The sequence below is a fragment of the Piliocolobus tephrosceles genome, chromosome 7, assembly GCF_002776525.5.
Source record: "Piliocolobus tephrosceles isolate RC106 chromosome 7, ASM277652v3, whole genome shotgun sequence".
Lineage (NCBI taxonomy): Eukaryota > Metazoa > Chordata > Mammalia > Primates > Cercopithecidae > Piliocolobus > Piliocolobus tephrosceles.
This window is the reverse complement of record NC_045440.1, coordinates 9,499,076-9,517,346: the sequence shown is the minus strand read 5'-3', so window position 1 is coordinate 9,517,346 and position 18,271 is coordinate 9,499,076. Positions and strand designations below refer to the sequence as shown.

The 18,271-nt window shown below is 49.1% G+C and overlaps 1 protein-coding gene across 1 annotated transcript; it reads left to right on the top strand.

The window, feature by feature from the left end:
* Positions 1-2,361: 2,361 nt before the first annotated feature.
* Positions 2,362-8,185, top strand: KBTBD11 (kelch repeat and BTB domain containing 11). Its single transcript, XM_023219107.2, has one exon. The coding sequence runs from the start codon at positions 2,460-2,462 to the stop codon at positions 4,329-4,331; it is 1,872 nt and encodes a 623-aa protein (XP_023074875.1). The 5' UTR covers positions 2,362-2,459; the 3' UTR covers positions 4,332-8,185.
* The last annotated feature ends 10,086 nt before the right edge of the window (positions 8,186-18,271 follow it).

The window sequence follows — 18,271 nt, the reverse complement described above, 5'->3', positions numbered from 1 at the left end:
ATGACCTACCCTGGGGATCAGAGCTTCAGAATACTCAAAAACCTTCTTACTATGACATTCCCCAGGCATCTTATGACGATTCTGTGCACATAGGGAGTGTGCCAACATTTTATTGTGAAAGATATCTGGCAGACAGATGGAGGGAGAGAAAGAGATGGGGAGAGTTAAACGTCTGGAGTTTTCAACTTGACACATTTCTGAGAATACTGGGAAAGCCTTTTCAGGGACAGAGTGACAGTAAGAGCAGGGCATTTACACTAAGCAGGTAACACTATTGCATATAATAAGTAGAACATCAGAAGATGCTGGGGATTAAGTATCATTTTTCCCATCTCACTTGAGAGCTGAACACGCATGCTGTATAAAGATAAGCCTGGTCATGTTTTGGATGGTTTTGTTGTCTACATTTTTTTCTTTAGAAAGCCAGAATGAAGGCCGGGCGCGGTGGCTCAAGCCTGTAATCCCAGCACTTTGGGAGGCCGAGACGGGCGGATCACGAGGTCAGGAGATCGAGACCATCCTGGCTAATACGGTGAAACCTCGTCTCTACTAAAAAATACAAAAAAACTAGCCGGGCGAGGTGGCAGGCGCCTGTAGTCCCAGCTACTCGGGAGGCTGAGCCAGGAGAATGGTGTAAACCCGGGAGGCAGAGCTTGCAGTGAGCTGAGATCCGGCCACTGCACTCCAGCCTGGGTGACAGAGCGAGACTCCATCTCAAAAAAAAAAAGAAAAAGAAAGCCAGAATGAAGTTGCCTTATGTGGACTCTAAGACCTCTAAGTTTCTTCCCAGTATGTTAGGGAGTGTGCATGAAGCATTTGCCAATTTAGGCAGGATATTTGATTGTATTCTATAATGCATCTGCCGGCACTCACATCTGCCTTCCACATACTTCATTCAGTCTTTCCGCTTTGATTTTCCTTTTGCTACATTTAAGCTGTTTGGATAATTGCTTCTCTGAGGTTTTTCAGGGTTGTAATTCTAAGAGTTTAAACAGATTTAGGAGTTGACGCCATTTGGGGTCCTGAATTCATGCTGTTGGCTGAAGCTGATTCCAGAGAAGCATCCTAACGCCTTTCTACAAATAGTTGTAACCGAATTTGAAATAATTAACTGGGAAACACTGAAAGAAAACTTGTGATTTGTTAATAAATTAATAAAATCACACAATCCAGTCATGCTTTTTCACTAAAAGGAGTTCTTGATGCTACTTAACACTTTTAATGTTGAAAACAGGAAATTGTTGATACTTGACTGCTTTTGACCTACAGAACTAGTAACTTCATATGGTTCAACTGATACGTGTCAGGCCTTAATGTTTGGTGGTGCCTATTGCTTGAACTGGGCTCTCCTGAATCCTCAAAATCAGGAAAGGAATATCGAGAGGGTACTTTAAAAAATTCCTAAATAATTCTGCATGTCCTGTTCATCAAACTCTCCAGCAGAGAAAAATCACAACCCCTTTACAACCAAAACTGAATTCTATAATCTGAATATTGGAGAGGGGAGGGTGGTAGACTCCACTGACACGAAATAACCTTACTGAAAAACGCACAAATATCCTCTCTTTCTGTCCTATAAACAGGAACAAGAGAATGGTGAGAGGACGCGGAAACACCTGATATCCCAGCAAAGGAAGCTGCAGAGGAAGGGTCCTGCCCCGTGAGCAAGGACGGCCTCCAGGAGCACAGCGGCTTCTCCTGACACCCCCCGGCAGTGAATTACGGATGACCCCGTATATGGGGAGGTACGGACGCCGACACACGGGGAGGGCTCCTGAGACCAGCGCGCAGGACCAGTGTCCTCCCCGTGACCTTGAAGTTGTGTAGCCACAAGTGGGAGCCACAAAGAAGAAGAGCCCACAGGGGGACTCTTTTCAAGACATGGGGTTAAATCAGGGCTCTGAAGTTGGGGCCACAGCCGATCTCAGCTTTCTGCGTCCTGGGGGTGCGGTGATATGATGGAATGTGAAGTGAGTGGGTGAGCACGGACTCCTGAAAGGGCGCACCAGATACCTGGTTATCCTCTACTGCAGAGAGACACCTGGTCAGCCGGCGTTGCAGAGAAGGACAGCTAGTCACCCAGGCTGCAGAAACAACGACAGTCAACTGTAGCTCCAGTCAGTGCTGTATGTTGGCTGACTGGTCTTGCACCGGCTGGAGATCCATTCACCAAGACTTTCTGGGCAGATTTAAAGTGACTGGGGTTCAGAAGTTCAGCAAGAGTTGGGCACACCCCTCCTCACTGGAGAGGAGAGGGGAAAGGCGGGGGGTGGGGAGCAGCGTGTGAGACTCCCCCCTTCACACACACACACACAGCAAAAAAGCGTGGACACACAGAAGTGAAATCTGATCGCGTGCCAGGAAAAGCTGTGAGGCTGGAAACCCCGGAGTAACGCTCGACCTTGGCCAGACCTGCAGGCTGTGGAGCCGGGGGAGTGCGGGCACAGCACAGCCGGGCCATGGAGCACGCGGTGGCCCCCTGCGTCCTCTACCCAGGGACGGAGCCCGGGGCTGCGGGGGAGGGCGAGAGCGAGGGCGCCGCGTCCCCGGCGCAGACACCCTGCAGTCTCGGCGCGTCCCTGTGCTTCAGCTCCGGGGAGGAGTCCCCGCCGCAGTCCCTCGCCTCAGCGGCGGAAGGCGCGGCCACCTCCCCGCCCTCCAGCGGTGGCCCGCGGGTGGTGGAGCGGCAGTGGGAGGCCGGCAGCGCGGGCGCCGCGTCCCCGGAGGAGCTCGCGTCCCCCGAGGAGCGCGCGTGCCCGGAAGAGCCCGCGGCGGCGTCCCCCGAACCACGCGTTTGGTTTGAGGACCCCGCGTCCCCCGAGGAGCCCGGAGAGCCCGCGCCCGTGCCCCCGGGGTTCGGGGCGGTGTACGGGGAGCCGGACTTGGTGCTGGAGGTGTCCGGGCGCCGGCTGCGCGCGCACAAGGCAGTGCTGGCGGCGCGCAGCGACTACTTCCGCGCGCGCGCGTCGCGGGACGTGCTGCGGGTGCAGGGAGTGAGCCTGGCGGCGCTGCGGCTGCTCCTGGCCGACGCCTACAGCGGGCGCATGGCTGGCGTGCGGCCCGACAACGTGGCCGAGGTGGTGGCCGGCGCGCGCCGCCTGCAGCTGCCCGGCGCCGCGCAGCGCGCCACCGACGCCGTGGGGCCGCAGCTGAGCCTGGCCAACTGCTACGAGGTCCTGAGCGCGGCCAAGCGGCAGCGGCTGAACGAGCTGCGCGACGCCGCCTACTGCTTCATGAGCGACCACTACCTGGAGGTGCTGCGCGAGCCCGCAGTGTTTGGCCGCCTGTCGGGCGCAGAGCGGGACCTGCTGCTGCGCCGCCGCCTGCGCGCCGGCCGCGCCCACCTCTTGGCCGCGGCGCTGGGGCCGGCGGGGGAGCGCGCGGGCAGCCGGCCGCAGAGCCCCTCGGGGGACGCGGACGCGCGCGGGGACGCGGCCGTCTACTGCTTCCACGCGGCGGCCGGAGAGTGGCGCGAGCTGACGCGGCTGCCCGAGGGCGCGCCGGCGCGGGGCTGCGGCCTGTGTGTCCTCTACAACTACCTCTTCGTGGCTGGCGGCGTGGCGCCCGCGGGCCCCGACGGCCGCGCGCGCCCGTCCGACCAGGTCTTCTGCTACAACCCGGCCACAGACAGCTGGAGCTCCGTGAGGCCCCTGCGCCAGGCGCGCTCGCAGCTGCGGCTGCTGGCCCTGGACGGCCACCTCTACGCCGTGGGCGGCGAGTGCCTGCTCAGCGTGGAGCGCTACGACCCGCGCGCTGATCGCTGGGCCCCCGTCGCGCCGCTGCCCCGGGGCGCCTTCGCCGTGGCGCACGAGGCCACCACCTGCCACGGCGAGATCTACGTGTCTGGGGGCTCGCTCTTCTACCGCCTGCTCAAGTACGACCCGCGGCGCGACGAGTGGCAGGAGTGCCCGTGCAGCAGCAGCCGCGAGCGCTCGGCCGACATGGTGGCTCTCGACGGCTTCATCTACCGTTTCGACCTGAGCGGCAGCCGCGGCGAGGCGCAGGCGGCGGGGCCGGGCGGGGTCAGCGTGTCCCGCTACCACTGCCTGGCCAAGCAGTGGAGCCCGTGCGCCGCGCACTTGCGACCCCCCGGCGCCCCCACGGGCCTGCAGCCCTTCCGCTGTGCCGCCCTGGACGGCGCCATCTACTGCGTGAGCCGCGCGGGCACCTGGCGCTTCCAGCCCGCCCGGGACGGCGAGGCCGGCGGCGACGCAGGCCAGGGCGGCGGCTTCGAGGCGCTGGGCGCCCCCTTGGACGTCCGGGGTGTGCTCATCCCGTTCGCCCTCAGCCTACCCGAGAAGTCGCCCCGAGGGGAGCAGGGAGCCGCATAGGCCGGCGGGGTCGGCGGGCGTCTCCCTCGCAGGGGCCTGCGGGGCCCGGGTCCCATCGAGCCCACGGATGGAGGATGCAGGGAGTCGGGGCCGCTAGCCGTGCTGGTGGTGTGGATGCTTCGAAGGAGGCCCGAGGACGCTCTCAGGGCCGCTTCCGCTTTGCTTTCCTTTTGCTTCTCTTTGCTTCTGGGGGTCGATGCCTTGAGACGCAGGTGGTGTGCGGTTGGTTCCCTTGACAGACTGGACACGGGACACAGAAGGCTGTGGGATCCAAAGGGTCATCCTCAGGGTACAGTGCGAGGTCCTGAGGCAGCCTGCAGCCGGCCCCGGGGTGTCCCGAACCCCGCAGAGCACTGAGGCTGTGCGCAGAAGCCTGGGACGCAGAAGTAGGTCGCTGCGAACTATCAGGGGAAGCACGCAGAGAGGGTCATGCTTTTTATTTTTGGCTTGAGATTTAAAATTATAACTGATAAGTAAAGCTCTTTCTAATTTAGTTGAAAATTTCGTACCATGTGCTTGCTTTGGTTGGCTCAACTCCAAAAATAGTAATTTAATAAGCATTAAAGGTAAAATCTTTGATTACCAGTAAGGTTTCTTGTCCAATATGCATTGGAAGTATTTCTCTCCCCACACCATTGCTACTCAAACTCACATGCCTAGAGCAGCTCCGGCGCACTGTTGGACCGACGGGGCTTTCATATTTTCAGTTTAAGGGATGTTAACTGATGTAGCGATGATTTACCATTATTTAAATTTTAAGTCTTTAGTGGCTAAATGTTACCAAACAGCACATCATAAGTAAGAAAAACTTACCGGGGTGCTTGTCTAAAAAGCAATCTTTGATAGCCCACTCTATCCCCAGCCGCTTTCATATTCTGGAACAAGATAAAATATTATTCTTAAAAAACGGGGAAAATCATTTTGTTTTGACAGTTCGATAAAAAAAAAGTGTAGGCACATTTTGAACCCACTGTTTATGGTGTTTTAAATATGGATCGTGTAGTTCTGATGAGGGAGATTAATTTTTACAATCATTAAGAAAGTGTGGCCGAGTGACAGTGGGCATAGTAAGGTTTATAACAAGGAAGTGACATGCTTATCACCATAGATTAGCAAGTAAACTGCATGTACTTAATTGTATTGAATTAAATTCCAAAATACCCTGATCGAATTAACATGAGGCTCACTGCATTGACAGGGTATGAGGATTAAAAACAAATCATTTGGGTCGTTTCTCATCTGTTTTAACATTTTACTTTTCAAGTGTGTATACAGAGGACTTACGAGTTTGAGGATGAGATTCATGCTCACAAATAGAGGCAAACATTTGAACTCCGAATCCAACCCATTCTCTTACTGTAAGAGGAAAAGTAAATGAAAGTTACTGGAACGTAACTAGTTGAAATCATGCCTACTTTAATATTATTTGTTTGTTAATCCAGTGATGGGAACTGCCATCTCTGTAGAAATCAGTGGGTAATTGAAAAATAGGTTATGCTTTTTAAAGAGTCTGTCATTATGAGAGGTCTCAGTTAAGTGTGTTTAGAAGTGATCAGCTTGAACCTTATGCATGCCTTGGGGACTGGAATTTATGATCTGGGTTAGAGTATGTTCTGGGGACGTGTCTGCTTGCCCATGGTTACTCATGGACTGAGGGGCTAGCTTGGCAACTTGGTTAATCATCTTGGGAAAGAAAAACAGACTTGCCTGACTTGATTTGCCTTTTATAGGAGTATACTGGAGAAATGGTTGTAGAAACAGTATTTACAGCAAAAGGAAACAAATAATGTTCATTTTCGGCAATGTACCATTCACACTGTCCTGCCTTTTCCTCTAGAATTTTATTATTAATGGTAGAAATTTTTATATGAAATGGGACCAGGACCAGGCTAATATTTTCAGTCCTTAAATATCAAACTCATATGCTGTTATCACTGATTTTACTCGTGAAATCATTCCTGTAATGTTTATTGTTTGAAAATGCAATGTGGAAATTGGGCTTCCAGAGTAACACTGTCCCCGCAAGAGGATATGAGAAGTGGCGGCTGCAGTCACGTGCAGTTCCTGTGGCTTTCCAGCATTTCATTGAGTGAAGGAATGCCCACACTAGACGTAGCACAGCTTCCTGTGGGGCCCCGGCAGCAAAGCCCCAGGTACTCCCTGTCACCTCACAACAAAATGCACGAAGAAACTTAAAGAATAAGAGAAAGGAATTAATACCAACCATTAAAGGATGTCCAGCCAACCTATTGTGGAAATATATAGAATAGTGTACACCACATTTCTAAATAGTGATATCACATAGAAACACATACTAGAGGACCTGCCACACCATAAGCCACGTTTTTGCTTTTGGGGGGCCAGTCCATGGGGTGTGGAGCCACTAGGGTTTGCACCCATGAAACAAAGAGAAAAGCGACACCCTCCAAGGCTTTGATTCTGGGACTGCTGCCGGGAGGGCAGAGGCATTGCTGAGACTGCCTGGCGCCGGCTGATGCCCCAGGTAGGATCTTTTCGAATTCAAAGTGATGGTCTAAGTGTGCATCCAACACTGTGTAGGAAAAAGGTTGGTGCAAAAATATTCCTGGTCATCCACCCGTTAAAAGAGTTAGATGAGGCTAGTGCCTTGATAACAGCTATCCACACTTCTCATGAAATTAACCCATATGCTGGGGCGTTTCCAAATGTCTGGCTCATGAAATTAACCCATATGCCGGGGCCTTTCCAAATGTCTGAAAAGGCAGTGGTGTCCTTTGGGGAAAATGTTATGCAGGGAAGCCTGACCTTTTGCTTCGCTGACAGCAATCCCTTCTCTATTGCCAATCAAGGTTCATTTGGGATGCAGAGGAATGAGCTTGAGCTTCCCTCCTCTTCCTTCAGGTTTTATTCTTCGTCTTGGGAACAGCCCTCCACTCTGCACTGCTTCCTGCAGCTTTGTAGAGCTGGGTTTGGAACTTCAGGATTTGGTTTCTGAGTCTGTGGAGGCGCCAACTTCTCCTGTAAGAAAATGAATGTTGTGGAAATCCTTTGGCTACTTAACTAAAACTCGTGACTGTATCAGTTTGGCTACAAATAAGAAATTAATCATCTGCTCTGTTTCTGCTAATTTCTGGTGTCACTTCAGTAATTCTGGTAGCAACCGTTGAATCTGTCAGTCACTTCCTGTAAACGATTTGGAAATAGGATGTTTTCAGCCTTTTGTCTTTCTGAAGTCAAGATAGATTCAAGACATAATCTCTTGTAAGATCTTAGTAGAGCAAATGTAAGCAAAAGTGCATTTTTGTGTTCTTGTTAATTTTAGATGCTTTCCTAGCTTACAAAAAGTTTTATTTTTGGGTTAAAAATGAATCAACTTTCTGATTTTTCCTCTTCTGCAATGTTATTATTCATAAGAAGATAACACGAGCTGAAAATGGAAATCTGCAATTGTTTCAGTTGCCTTGAATTTCTTTCAGTGGCCACATCGTTTCCACGTTTCCACGTTTTCCACATCCAGGAGGAAGTCTGGGCTGTGCAGCCTTCAGGCACCCGGCACAGACACTGTGCTGGCAGGTGCTTCAGACACGCCAAGTGAATGGATTTGGATGGAACGCACATAAAACAGGAGACGGGTTCTCATGTGAGATCAAAGCTCCTCCAAAGCCTATTCAAGCTCTAAGCGATTCTCAAATGTTACCATTTATTAAAGGTAAACTACACCTGTTGAAGGCCAAGTTCAGGCCAGCTGTTGTGATCTGCGTAATGTATTTATTAATGCTTGAGTTTTAAAATCCTGGGCATAAATAGCGCAGAGCCTTGTATGTCTGTCAGTTCATGCCGAGATGAAATAAATCATGCAGAAAGTGCCAGTGCTCCTGGCGTGCCTGGGTTGCTTTTTTTCTTTCTCCACAGCGCGTGTCTGATGAGGCGTTTTCTCCTGTGAATCAGGGATCCTAGCTCTGCACGCGGGACCCAGGGCTGACACCTCCCACCATCAAGTGAGGAACTGCCCTCACCGGCTCCTGAAGCTCCCCCCGCACAGAGCTTCTAAGTTGGGGTGTCCGTTCCCCCTCCCAGGTGCCTTGGATTCCTCCGTCTGCTCACGGACCCCAGCGGGGGATCAGGGCACACCACATAGGGCCTCAGGAACACCAGGGTGGGCGGCACAGGAGCACGTGGAAGCTGAGGTTCGCGCCTTGACTGTGGTTCGCGGGGAAGGCAGGTTGGGGCAGAGGGAGCTGCTTGGCCGCACTGGTTTGAGTCCTTCCAGTGGGCTTTGTGCTCTCACGGTGGTCTCCAGTTGCCTGGTACCAGGCCCAGGGGTGATGAAGGGTGGGGCTTGTGTGTGAGAGTAGCTGAGGAGGGGTTGGGGGTGTGGGCTCTGGCCATTTTGGTCTGGACGTGAGCTCCCAGCCAAGCCCTTCCTAGCTCTAAGAATGGGCTGACCCCAGGAGGACAGCCTGTCCCAGGCCTGGCCAGCAAGCTCTGTAAGATGCCAAAACATCACAAAATACAGAAAATGAAACAGGTGGTCAGTAGGACTGCCGGGCGCAGTCCCCTGCCCCTGGAGCGGGTCGGGATGTACCAGGGCAGACCGGTAACAGCATTAGGGCCATCCGCGTCTTCCCCGGTGTCCCCTCCCCTTCCACCAGCAGCGCCTCCTCCATGAAAGTTCCCAGGTGCACTGGGGCTTGGGGGAACTAACGTAGAACACGTCCTCCCACCCACGCCCCGGGTGAGAACGAACTGAGAAATGGCTCACAAACCAGGCAGGTGGGACCCACAGCCACGGCCTCACCCGCAGGAGCTGTGCCAGAGAGTGGTACTGGGTTTGTTGCCACGTGGGTTTGTGAAGGCCACCCGAGTCAGTGCATACATTCCCCCACCCCAGGGAGTCAGATGCACTCAGCCACCCCCCTCCCCACCCTCCACAGGGTGTGAAATGCACTCAACCCCCACCCCAGGGTGTCAGATGCACTCAGCCGCCCCGCCCCCCACCCCCCACAGGGTGTCAGGGCACCAGGACTCCTGGAGGATGCAGCTCCCAGAACTCCCTGTGAGTGAGCACACAGCCCTGCTCCTGGGGGCAGGTCTCACAGGAGAGCCCGGATGTGAGGGAGGGGCTGCTCCCCATGCTCCTCCCCTGGGGAGAAGGGGCTGAGGTAGGAACTGCAGAGAGGCCAGGACCAGGAGTCTTAGAAACTCCCTCATGGAAATAGGTTGGAGCCTTGTTCCCTGGGGACGCACGTGTCCTCTTGTGGCCATTCCACATCCTGGAGGAGCATGGAGTTGCCTTTGCACGTTTATGAGCCATTGGAGCTATTTGTCTGCCTCCAGCCCCCTCTTTTTTATTTAGACAGGGTCTCACTCTGTCACCCAGGCTGGAGTGCAGTGGCACAATCTTGGCTCACTGCAACCTCCGCCTCCTGGGTTCAAGCCTCCCGCCTCAGTCACCCGAGTAGCTTGGATTACAGGCGCACACCACCATGCCTGGCTAATTTTTGTATTTTCGGTAGAGACAGGGTTGCACTATGTTGGACGGGCTGGTCTCGAACTCCTGACCTCGAGTGATCCGCCTGCCTCGGCCTCCCAAAGTACCGGGATTACAGTCATGAGCCACCGCGCCCAGCCCAATTAAACCTATTTGTGCACAGAACAGCTGACTGTGCTCAGTTCCTCAAAGGTCAGGAAGGAGGTGTGTTAAGGGCCTCCCTTCAGAGCCCATCTTGCTGGCATCACCCTATGTCATGCCTATCCTTGGATCTTGGCACAATGAGGCAGCCCTGCTGCTGGTGGGCCACGCTGCGTGGCAAACACTTTAGAACGTGTTCTCAGGCCCTAATGATGCCTCCAAACGCTTCAGCAGCAGAAACTGAACAGTTGAATGCACACAGCCGCAGGCCGATGAATTCATCATCCAGGCTCCCTGAGAGCTCCGGAGGGCGGGAGTGGGTGGTGGAGCCTCGGTCATCAGTGCCCACACCTGAGAGCTCCTGAACGCGGGAATGGGCCGTGGAGCCTCGGTCATCAGTGCCCACACCTGAGAGCTCTGGAGGGCGGGAGTGGGTGGTGGAGCCTCGGTCTTCAGTCCCCACAGCGTGGTCCTCAGTGATGGTTGTGACTCAGTAGATAAAACGCTGACGGTCGTTCGTGGTTCATGATGGCAGCTCTGTTTTCTGCTGTCTATACAGTCTGCGACAGGCCACGAAGCCTCATCAACGTTCTCAGCTTTGTATTCCTAACAAGCTGAATCGGAGTAGTCCCCAGAGTGCTAGTGAGACGGCTGTGTGGAGATAGCCACGGCAGCGTCCAGCCTCTGGGCACAGAAGAGTCACTGCAACTATTCCTTAAACATAGGGATTCTGTGCCCTGACATGAGAGATTCTCCTTTACTCCATCGTATCCTGGATGCAGCCAGAGATGTGCATTTTAACAGGGAATTCAGAGGTGAGTGCTCACATTGCCATACCGTTAAAAATACTATTGTATGACTTCCCAGCAGGTGGCTGGATCTAAGTGCAGTGCAGATCACTCTTGGTGCAGAGCTCGCCAGGTGGTTGGTGTCCTCTCCACATGCTCTCCTGGCAAAAATGCCTGTGGTTATTAACTTGTATCACCCCAATGAGTCTGTGGCTTGTCACAAACCCCATGCAGGATAAAAGAAGGCTTAGGCATTGAAAACAAACCCTCTTATAGTAAGAGAATACCAAACAGTTCCCAAGAACTGCAATGTGAACAGCCTGACCCAACCATGGTGGGCTGAGAAAGCAGAGGCTCCATAGCACCCAAGGACCTCAGCCGCCCATCCTGACAGGTGCAAGTAGACACCTGTAATCCCAGCTGCTCAGGGGGCTGAGGCAGGAGAATCTCTTGAAACTGGGACGTGGAGGTTGCAGTGAGTTGAGATCACACCACTGCACTCCAGCCTGGGCTACAGAGCGAGACTCTGTCTCACAAATAATAATAATAATATAATAATAATAATCCGGCTGAAATCTCCTTCTTGTAACTTTGCCTGTCACAAATTCAGCTTTCCAGTCCAAAATGTACTTGAGTTGAGGTCCCTGTGTTGTGAGTCACTGTGAGAGGATTTATGACTCTGTAAAGTGGGACACTCACGCTTAAGACGCTTACGGAGAGTGACAGAGGCGATGAGCTCTCAGTGAAATAAAGCGGAGGGGACTCCTCTAATACTTACACGCAGCCAGGAGCCCGTAAGGACACAGAGAAGCAAGCCTCCAGCTGCTGGAACAGATGTCCCCAGCTCCGAGAAGCCACACAAACGTCCTGTGTTCTCACTCACGTCGTCTTTGCTTGTAATCTAAGTATCATTCTCGCATGCATGACTGTCACTTCTAGGCTCACAAAGCAGATGATTAAGAGCAGAAATGCAGTGGCCACAGGCATACAGCAGGTTGTCCTGAGACGAGCCAGCGACAGGAGGAGAGGGAAGGAAAATGGCAGCTGTGGGTCTGGAAGGCAGAGCAGTAGTTACTCTTGGCATCCAGTTCTGTTCTTTGCGTGGTAAAGTTTTAAGGGCAGGGGGTTGATAATAGTATTATTATATTAACTGCAAGTCATAAGACTTCAAATTCTTTTTAGCATTCTTTGATCGTGAGCCAAAGAAGACTATTTTCCAGACCAGTTTTAGGCTCACAGCTAAATTGAGAGGAAGGTTCAGAGTTCCCATAAGTCGCCTGCCCCCAACACGTATAGTGTAAACCCCACTGTAAACACCCTCACCAGAGTGGGGCATTTTACATCAATGAACCTACACTTCATCACCAGCCAGAGTGCACAGTTTATATAAGGGCTCACTCTTGCTGTTGTGAGTTCCATGGGGTTGGACAAATGTGTAATGACATGGATCGGCTGCAGCATTGCCAGAGTTCAATGATAAGATCACATCATCTGCACACAATGAGAATTTAACTTCTTGCATTCCAGTTTGGATGTCCTTTATTTCTTTCTCTTTTTTGATTGTTCTAGCTAGGACTTCCAGCAGTATGTTGAATAACAGTGGTGAAAGTGGGCATCCTTGGCCAGGTGTAGTGGCTCACATCTGTAATTCCAGCACTTTGAGAGGTCGAAGAGGGTGGATCATTTGAGGTCAGGAGTTCAAGACCAGCCTGGCCAACATGGTAAAACCCCATTTCTACCAAAAGTACAAAACTTAGCCAGGCATGGCAGTGGGCACCTGTAATCCCAGCTACTTGGGAGGTTGAGGCAGGAGAATTATTTGAACCCAGGAGGCAGAGGTTGCAGTGAGCTGAGATTGCACCATTGTACTCCAGCCTGAGTAACAGAGTGAGACTCCACCTGAAAAAAAAAAAAAAAAAGGGCATATTTGTCATGTTCCAGATCTTCATGGAAATGCTTTCAGCTTTTCCACATTCAGTATGATACTAGCTGTGTGTCTGTCATCTCTGGCTTTTATTGTGTTGAGATATTTTCCAACTATACCCAGTTTTTTGAGAGTTGTAATCAAGAAGGGTGTTGAATTTTATCAAATACTTCTTCAGCATCAATTGAAATGATCACATGGATTGATTTGCCTATCAGAAACCATCCTTGCATCCCTGGGATAAATTCCCCTTAGTCATGTTGAATGTCTTTTTAATATATTCCATGTGGCTTGCTAGTATTTTGTCGAGGATTTTTGCATCAAGGTTCATTGGGGCCTGTAGTTTCTTTTTTTGGTATGTCTTTGTCTGGTTTTCGTATCAGGGCAATACTGGCCTTGTAGAATGAGTTTGGAAGTTTTCCCTTCTCCTTTATTTTTTGGAATAGTTTGAGGAAGACTGGTATCAGTTCTTTGTTAAATGTTTGGTCACATTCTGCAGTAAAGCCATCTGGTACTGGGCTTTTCTTTGCTGGGATTTTTATTATGGCTTCAATCTTGTTACTTGTCATTGATCTGTCGGGTTTTGGATTTCTTCATGGTTCAGTCTTGGTAAGTTGTACATCTCTAGGAGTTTACCCATTTCTTCTAGCTTTTCCAATTTATTGGCATATAGTTGCTCCTAGTAGCCTCTAAAGACCTTTTGAATTTCTGCAGTAATGGTTGAAATGTCTCCTTTTTTCTCTCTGATTTTATTTATTTGGGCCTTCTTTCCCTTTTCCTTAGTCTGGCCAAAGGTTTGTATATTTTATCTTTGCAAGTAAAAAACACTTTCTTTTTTTTGGTGGGGGGAACGCGGGAAAGAGTCTCGCTCTGTCACCCAGGCTGGAGTGCAGTGGCGTGATCTCGGCTCACTGCAACCTCTGCCTCCTGGGTTCACGCCATTCTCCTGCCTCAGCCTCCCAAGTAGCTGGGACTACAGGCACCCACCACCACACCTGGCTAATTTTTTACATTTTTAGTAGAGATGGAGTTTCACTGTGTTAGCCAGGATGGTTTCGATCTCCTGACCTCATGATCCACCCACCTTGGCCTCCCAAAGTGCTGGGATTACAGGCATGAGCCACCACACCCGGCCAAAAAAACTTCATTTTGTTGATGTTTGGCATTGTTTTCTTCATTTCAATTCTGTTTATTTCTGCTCTGATATTTATTCTTTTCTTTTATTAATCTTGAGTTTGATTTGCTTTTGCTTTTCCAGTTCTTTAAGATGCATTGTGAGGTTGTTTATTTGAGGTTTTTCTACCTTTTTGATGTAGGTGCTTATAGCTATACACTTTCCTCTTAGTACTGCTTTTGCTGTATCCCATAGGTTTTGGTATGTTTTGTTTCCATTATTATTTGTTTCAAGACATTTTTCAGTTTCCTTTTTAATTTTTTCATTGACCCACTGGTCATTCAGGCAGATATTTAATTTCTGTGTGTTTGTATAATTTCCAAAATTCCTCTTGGTATTGATTTCTGGTTTTATTCCATTGTCATCAGAAAAGTTACTTGACATAATTTCATTAAAAAAATTTTTTTGGACTCATTTTGTGACCTAACATATCGTCTATCCTTGAGAATGATTCATGCACTGAAGAGAAGAATGTGTATTCCGCAGCTCTTGGGTGAAACGTTCTGTAAATAACTGTTAGATCCATTTGGTTTATAGTGCAGATTAAGTCTGATGTTTCTTTTTTGATTTTCTGTCTAGATGCTGTCTGATGCTGAAAATGGGGTGCTGAAGTCCAGCTATTATTGCATTTGGGTTTATCTCTCTCTTTAGCTCTAATAATATTTTCTTTATATATCTAGGTGCTCCAGGTTCAGGTGCATATATATTTACAGTTGTTATATCCTCTTGTTCAATTGACTCCTTTGTCATTATATAATGACCTTCTTTGTCTCTTTTTATAGTTTTAGTCTTGAAATTTATTTTGTCTGATATATGCATAGCTATTCCTGCTCTTTTTTTTTATTTCTATTTGCATGGAATATCTTTTCCCATGTCTTTATTTTCAGTAGTGTGTTTCTTTATAGGTGAAGTGTGTTTCTTGAAAGCAACAGATCACTGAGTCTTGGTTTTTTAGTCCATTCACCACCCTATGCCTTTTGATGGGTGAATTTAGACCATTTATATTCAATATTATTATTGATAAGTAAGGACTTACTCCTGCTATTTTATTATTTGTTTTCTGGTCTTCCTTTCCTTCATTTTTTCCTTCCTGTGTTCTTTTTAGTGAAGGTGATTTTCTCTGGTAGTATGTTTTAATTTCTTGCTTTTTGTGTGTTTTTTTTTTTTGTATCCATTGTATGTTTTTTGATTTGAGATTACCATGAGGCTTGCAAATAATTCCTTATAACCCATTATTTTAAACTGATGACAACTTAACACTGATTGTGTAAACAGCCAATCTAACCAACACACAAAGAGAAAACTCATAAAAACCCTACACTTTAACTTTGTCCCCTTGCTTTTAAGCTTTTTAGTATTTCTATTTATATCTTGTTGGACTATCTATGTCTTGAAAAGTTGTTATAGTTATTATTTTAATTGGCTCATCTTTTAGTCTTTCTACTCAAGATATGAATAGTTTACCCATCACTATTATAGTGTTATGATATTCTGTGTTTTTCTGTGTATTTACTATTACCAGTGAGTTTTGCACCTTCCGATGATTTCTTATTGCTCATCAATCTCCTTTTCTTACAGATTGAAGAACTTCTTTTAGTGTTTCTTGTAGGACAAATTTAGAGTTTATGATTTTTTGTCTGGGAAAGCCTTTGTTTCTCCTTCATGTTTGGAGGATATTTTCACTGCATATGCTATTTTAGGATAAACTTTTTTCCTTAAGCACTTTAAGTATATCATGCCACCCTCTTCTGGCTTGTAAAGTCTCCACTGAAAAGTCTGCTTCGAATGGATTGAAGCTCCACTGTATGTTATTTGTTTCTTTTATCATGCTGCTTTTAGGATCCTGTCTTTATCCTTGAACTTTAGGAGTTTGATTATTAAATGCCTTGAGATGGCCTTATTTGGGTTAAATCTATTTGGTATTATATAACCTTCTTGTACTTGAATATTGATATCTGTATCTAGATTTGGAAAGTTTTCTGTTATTATCCCTTTGAATAAACTTTCTACTCTAACCTCTCTCTCTCTATCTCCTCTTTAAGGTCACTACCTCTTAGATTTGACCATTTGAGGCTATTTTCTAGATCTTATAGGTGTGCTAAGTTCTTTTTTATTTTGTCTCCTCTGACTGTGTGTATGCAAATAGCCTGTCTTCAAGCTCACTAATTCTTTCTTCTGCTTGGTCAATTCTGCTGGTAAGAGGGTCTAATGCATTCTTCAGTATGTCAATTGCATTTTCAGCTCTAAAATTTCTGCTTGACTTTTTAATTATTTCAATCTCTTTGCTAAATTTATGATAGGATTCTAAATTCCTTCTCCGTGTTATTTCAATTTTCTTTGAGTTTCTTCAAAACAGCTATTTTGAATTCTTTTTCTGAAAGGTCATATACCTCTGTCTCTGCAGGATTGGTTCCTGGTGCCTTATTTAGTTTGTTTGGTGAGGTCATGTTTTCGTGGATGGTCTTGATGCTTGTGGATGTTGATCAGTGTCTGGGCATTGAATAATTAAGTATTTATTGTAGTGTTCACGGTCTGGGCTTGTTTGTACTTGTCCTTCTTGGGAAGGTTTTTCAGGCATTCGAAGGGACTTGGGTATTAGAATTTAAGTTTTCAGTCATTGCAGCCATATCTTCATTAGGGGGCACCCCAAGCCCAGTCATGCTGTGACTTTTGTAGACGTGTAGAGGTACTGCTTTGGTGGTCTTGGAAAAGATCCAGAAGAATTCTCTGGATTACTAGGAAGAGACTCTTGTTCTCTTCCCTTACTTTCTCCCAAACAAATGGAGCTTCTCTCTGCATGCAGAGCTGCCTGTAGCTTGGGGAGGAATGACACAAGCATCCCTCTGGTCACCACCACTGGGATTGTGCCGGGTCAGACCTGAAGCCAGTACAGGACTCACACAAAGCCCATGGTGACCACTGACTGGCTACTGCCTAGTTTGCTCAAGGCCCTATGACTCTACAATTAGCAGGTGGCAAAGCCAACCAGGCTTCTTTCCTTCCCTTTAGGGCAGTGAGCTCCCCCTAGCCCTGGGCAGGTCCGGAGAAACCATTTGGGAGTCAGGGACAAGGGTTGGAGACCTTAGGAATCTACCTGGTGCTTTATTCTACTGCAGCTGAGCTGGCATCCAAGCCACAAGACAAGGTCCTTCCCACTCTTCCCTCCCATTTTCACAGGCAGAGAAGTCTCTCCCCATGGCCACCATTGCTCCCAACCTGCAGCAAGTACTGCCTAGCTACTGTCAATGTTCACTCAAGGCCCAGGGGCTCTTTAGTGAGTGTGTGATGAATGCTGGCCAGCCTAGAACTCTCCTTTCAGGGCAGTGGGCTCCCCTTTGGCCCAGGGCAGGTCCAGAAATGCTGTCCAGGAGCCAACGCCTAGGATTGGGGACCCCAAGAGCCTGCTTGGTGCTCTACCCTACTGTGGCCAAGATGGTACCAAGACAGAGTACCTGTATTCTTCCCTCTCCTTTTCTCAAGCAGAAGGAGTCTCTCCTCTTTGCCACCACAGCTTGGAATGTGCTGGGTCACATCTGAAGAGTCTTGCCCAAATCTTAGAGTCTTACCCAAGGCCCCTGGCATGTACTACTTGGCTACCACTGCTGATTATTCAGGGCCCAAGGGCTCTTTAGTCAGCAGGTGATGAATCCTGCCAGGACTGGGTTCTTCTCTTCAAGACACTGGATTCCCTTGTGGCCCAGTGTGTGTCTAGAAATGTCATGCAGGAGCTAGGGCCCGGAATGAGGGCCTCAGGACTCTGTGCCCTATTCTACTGTGGTTGACCAGGTATCCAAGTTGCAAGATAAAGGCCTCCTCAGTTTTCCCTCTTTGCTCCTCAGGGGAAGGACGAAGTCTCTCCTGGAGCTGTGAGCTGTGCTGCCGGGGGTAGGAGAAGGGGTTGCACAAGCACTCCCTGGCTGCCCTGGCGGATATCTCACTGGGTCATGTGTCCCCCAAGTCCACTGACTCTGAGCTCAGCACAGCACCAGGGCTTGCCCAGGAGTTGCCGTCCGTGTGGTCTAGGCTGCTTTTCAAGTTTATTTGGGACTCCAAGCATGTTAGCCCATGGCAGAGGTTCTGACCACTGGGATGGGTGATTCCCAGTGTTGATTTCCACTGTGACAGGGCAGCCAGGTTTTCTGGGATGCACCAAGCCTCTTGGATATGATGCCTATCTAACTACATTGTGATGCCAGGTCATGTTTCCACAAGGCTGTGTGGGGCACACCCCACAGCCCTCAGCACACAGCGTCCTGCCACAATTCTCACCAACACTTGCTTTGATGCAACTTTTCCATTTGCCTCCATCAGATAGGGAACTAAAATCTCTTGTTTTAATTTGCCTTTCTCTGCCACCCTGTGGGATTGAAAGTGCCTTCATTTATTGATTAACCACTCACTTCTGTGACCAGCCCATTTAACTTCTGTGTATTTTTTCTCTGT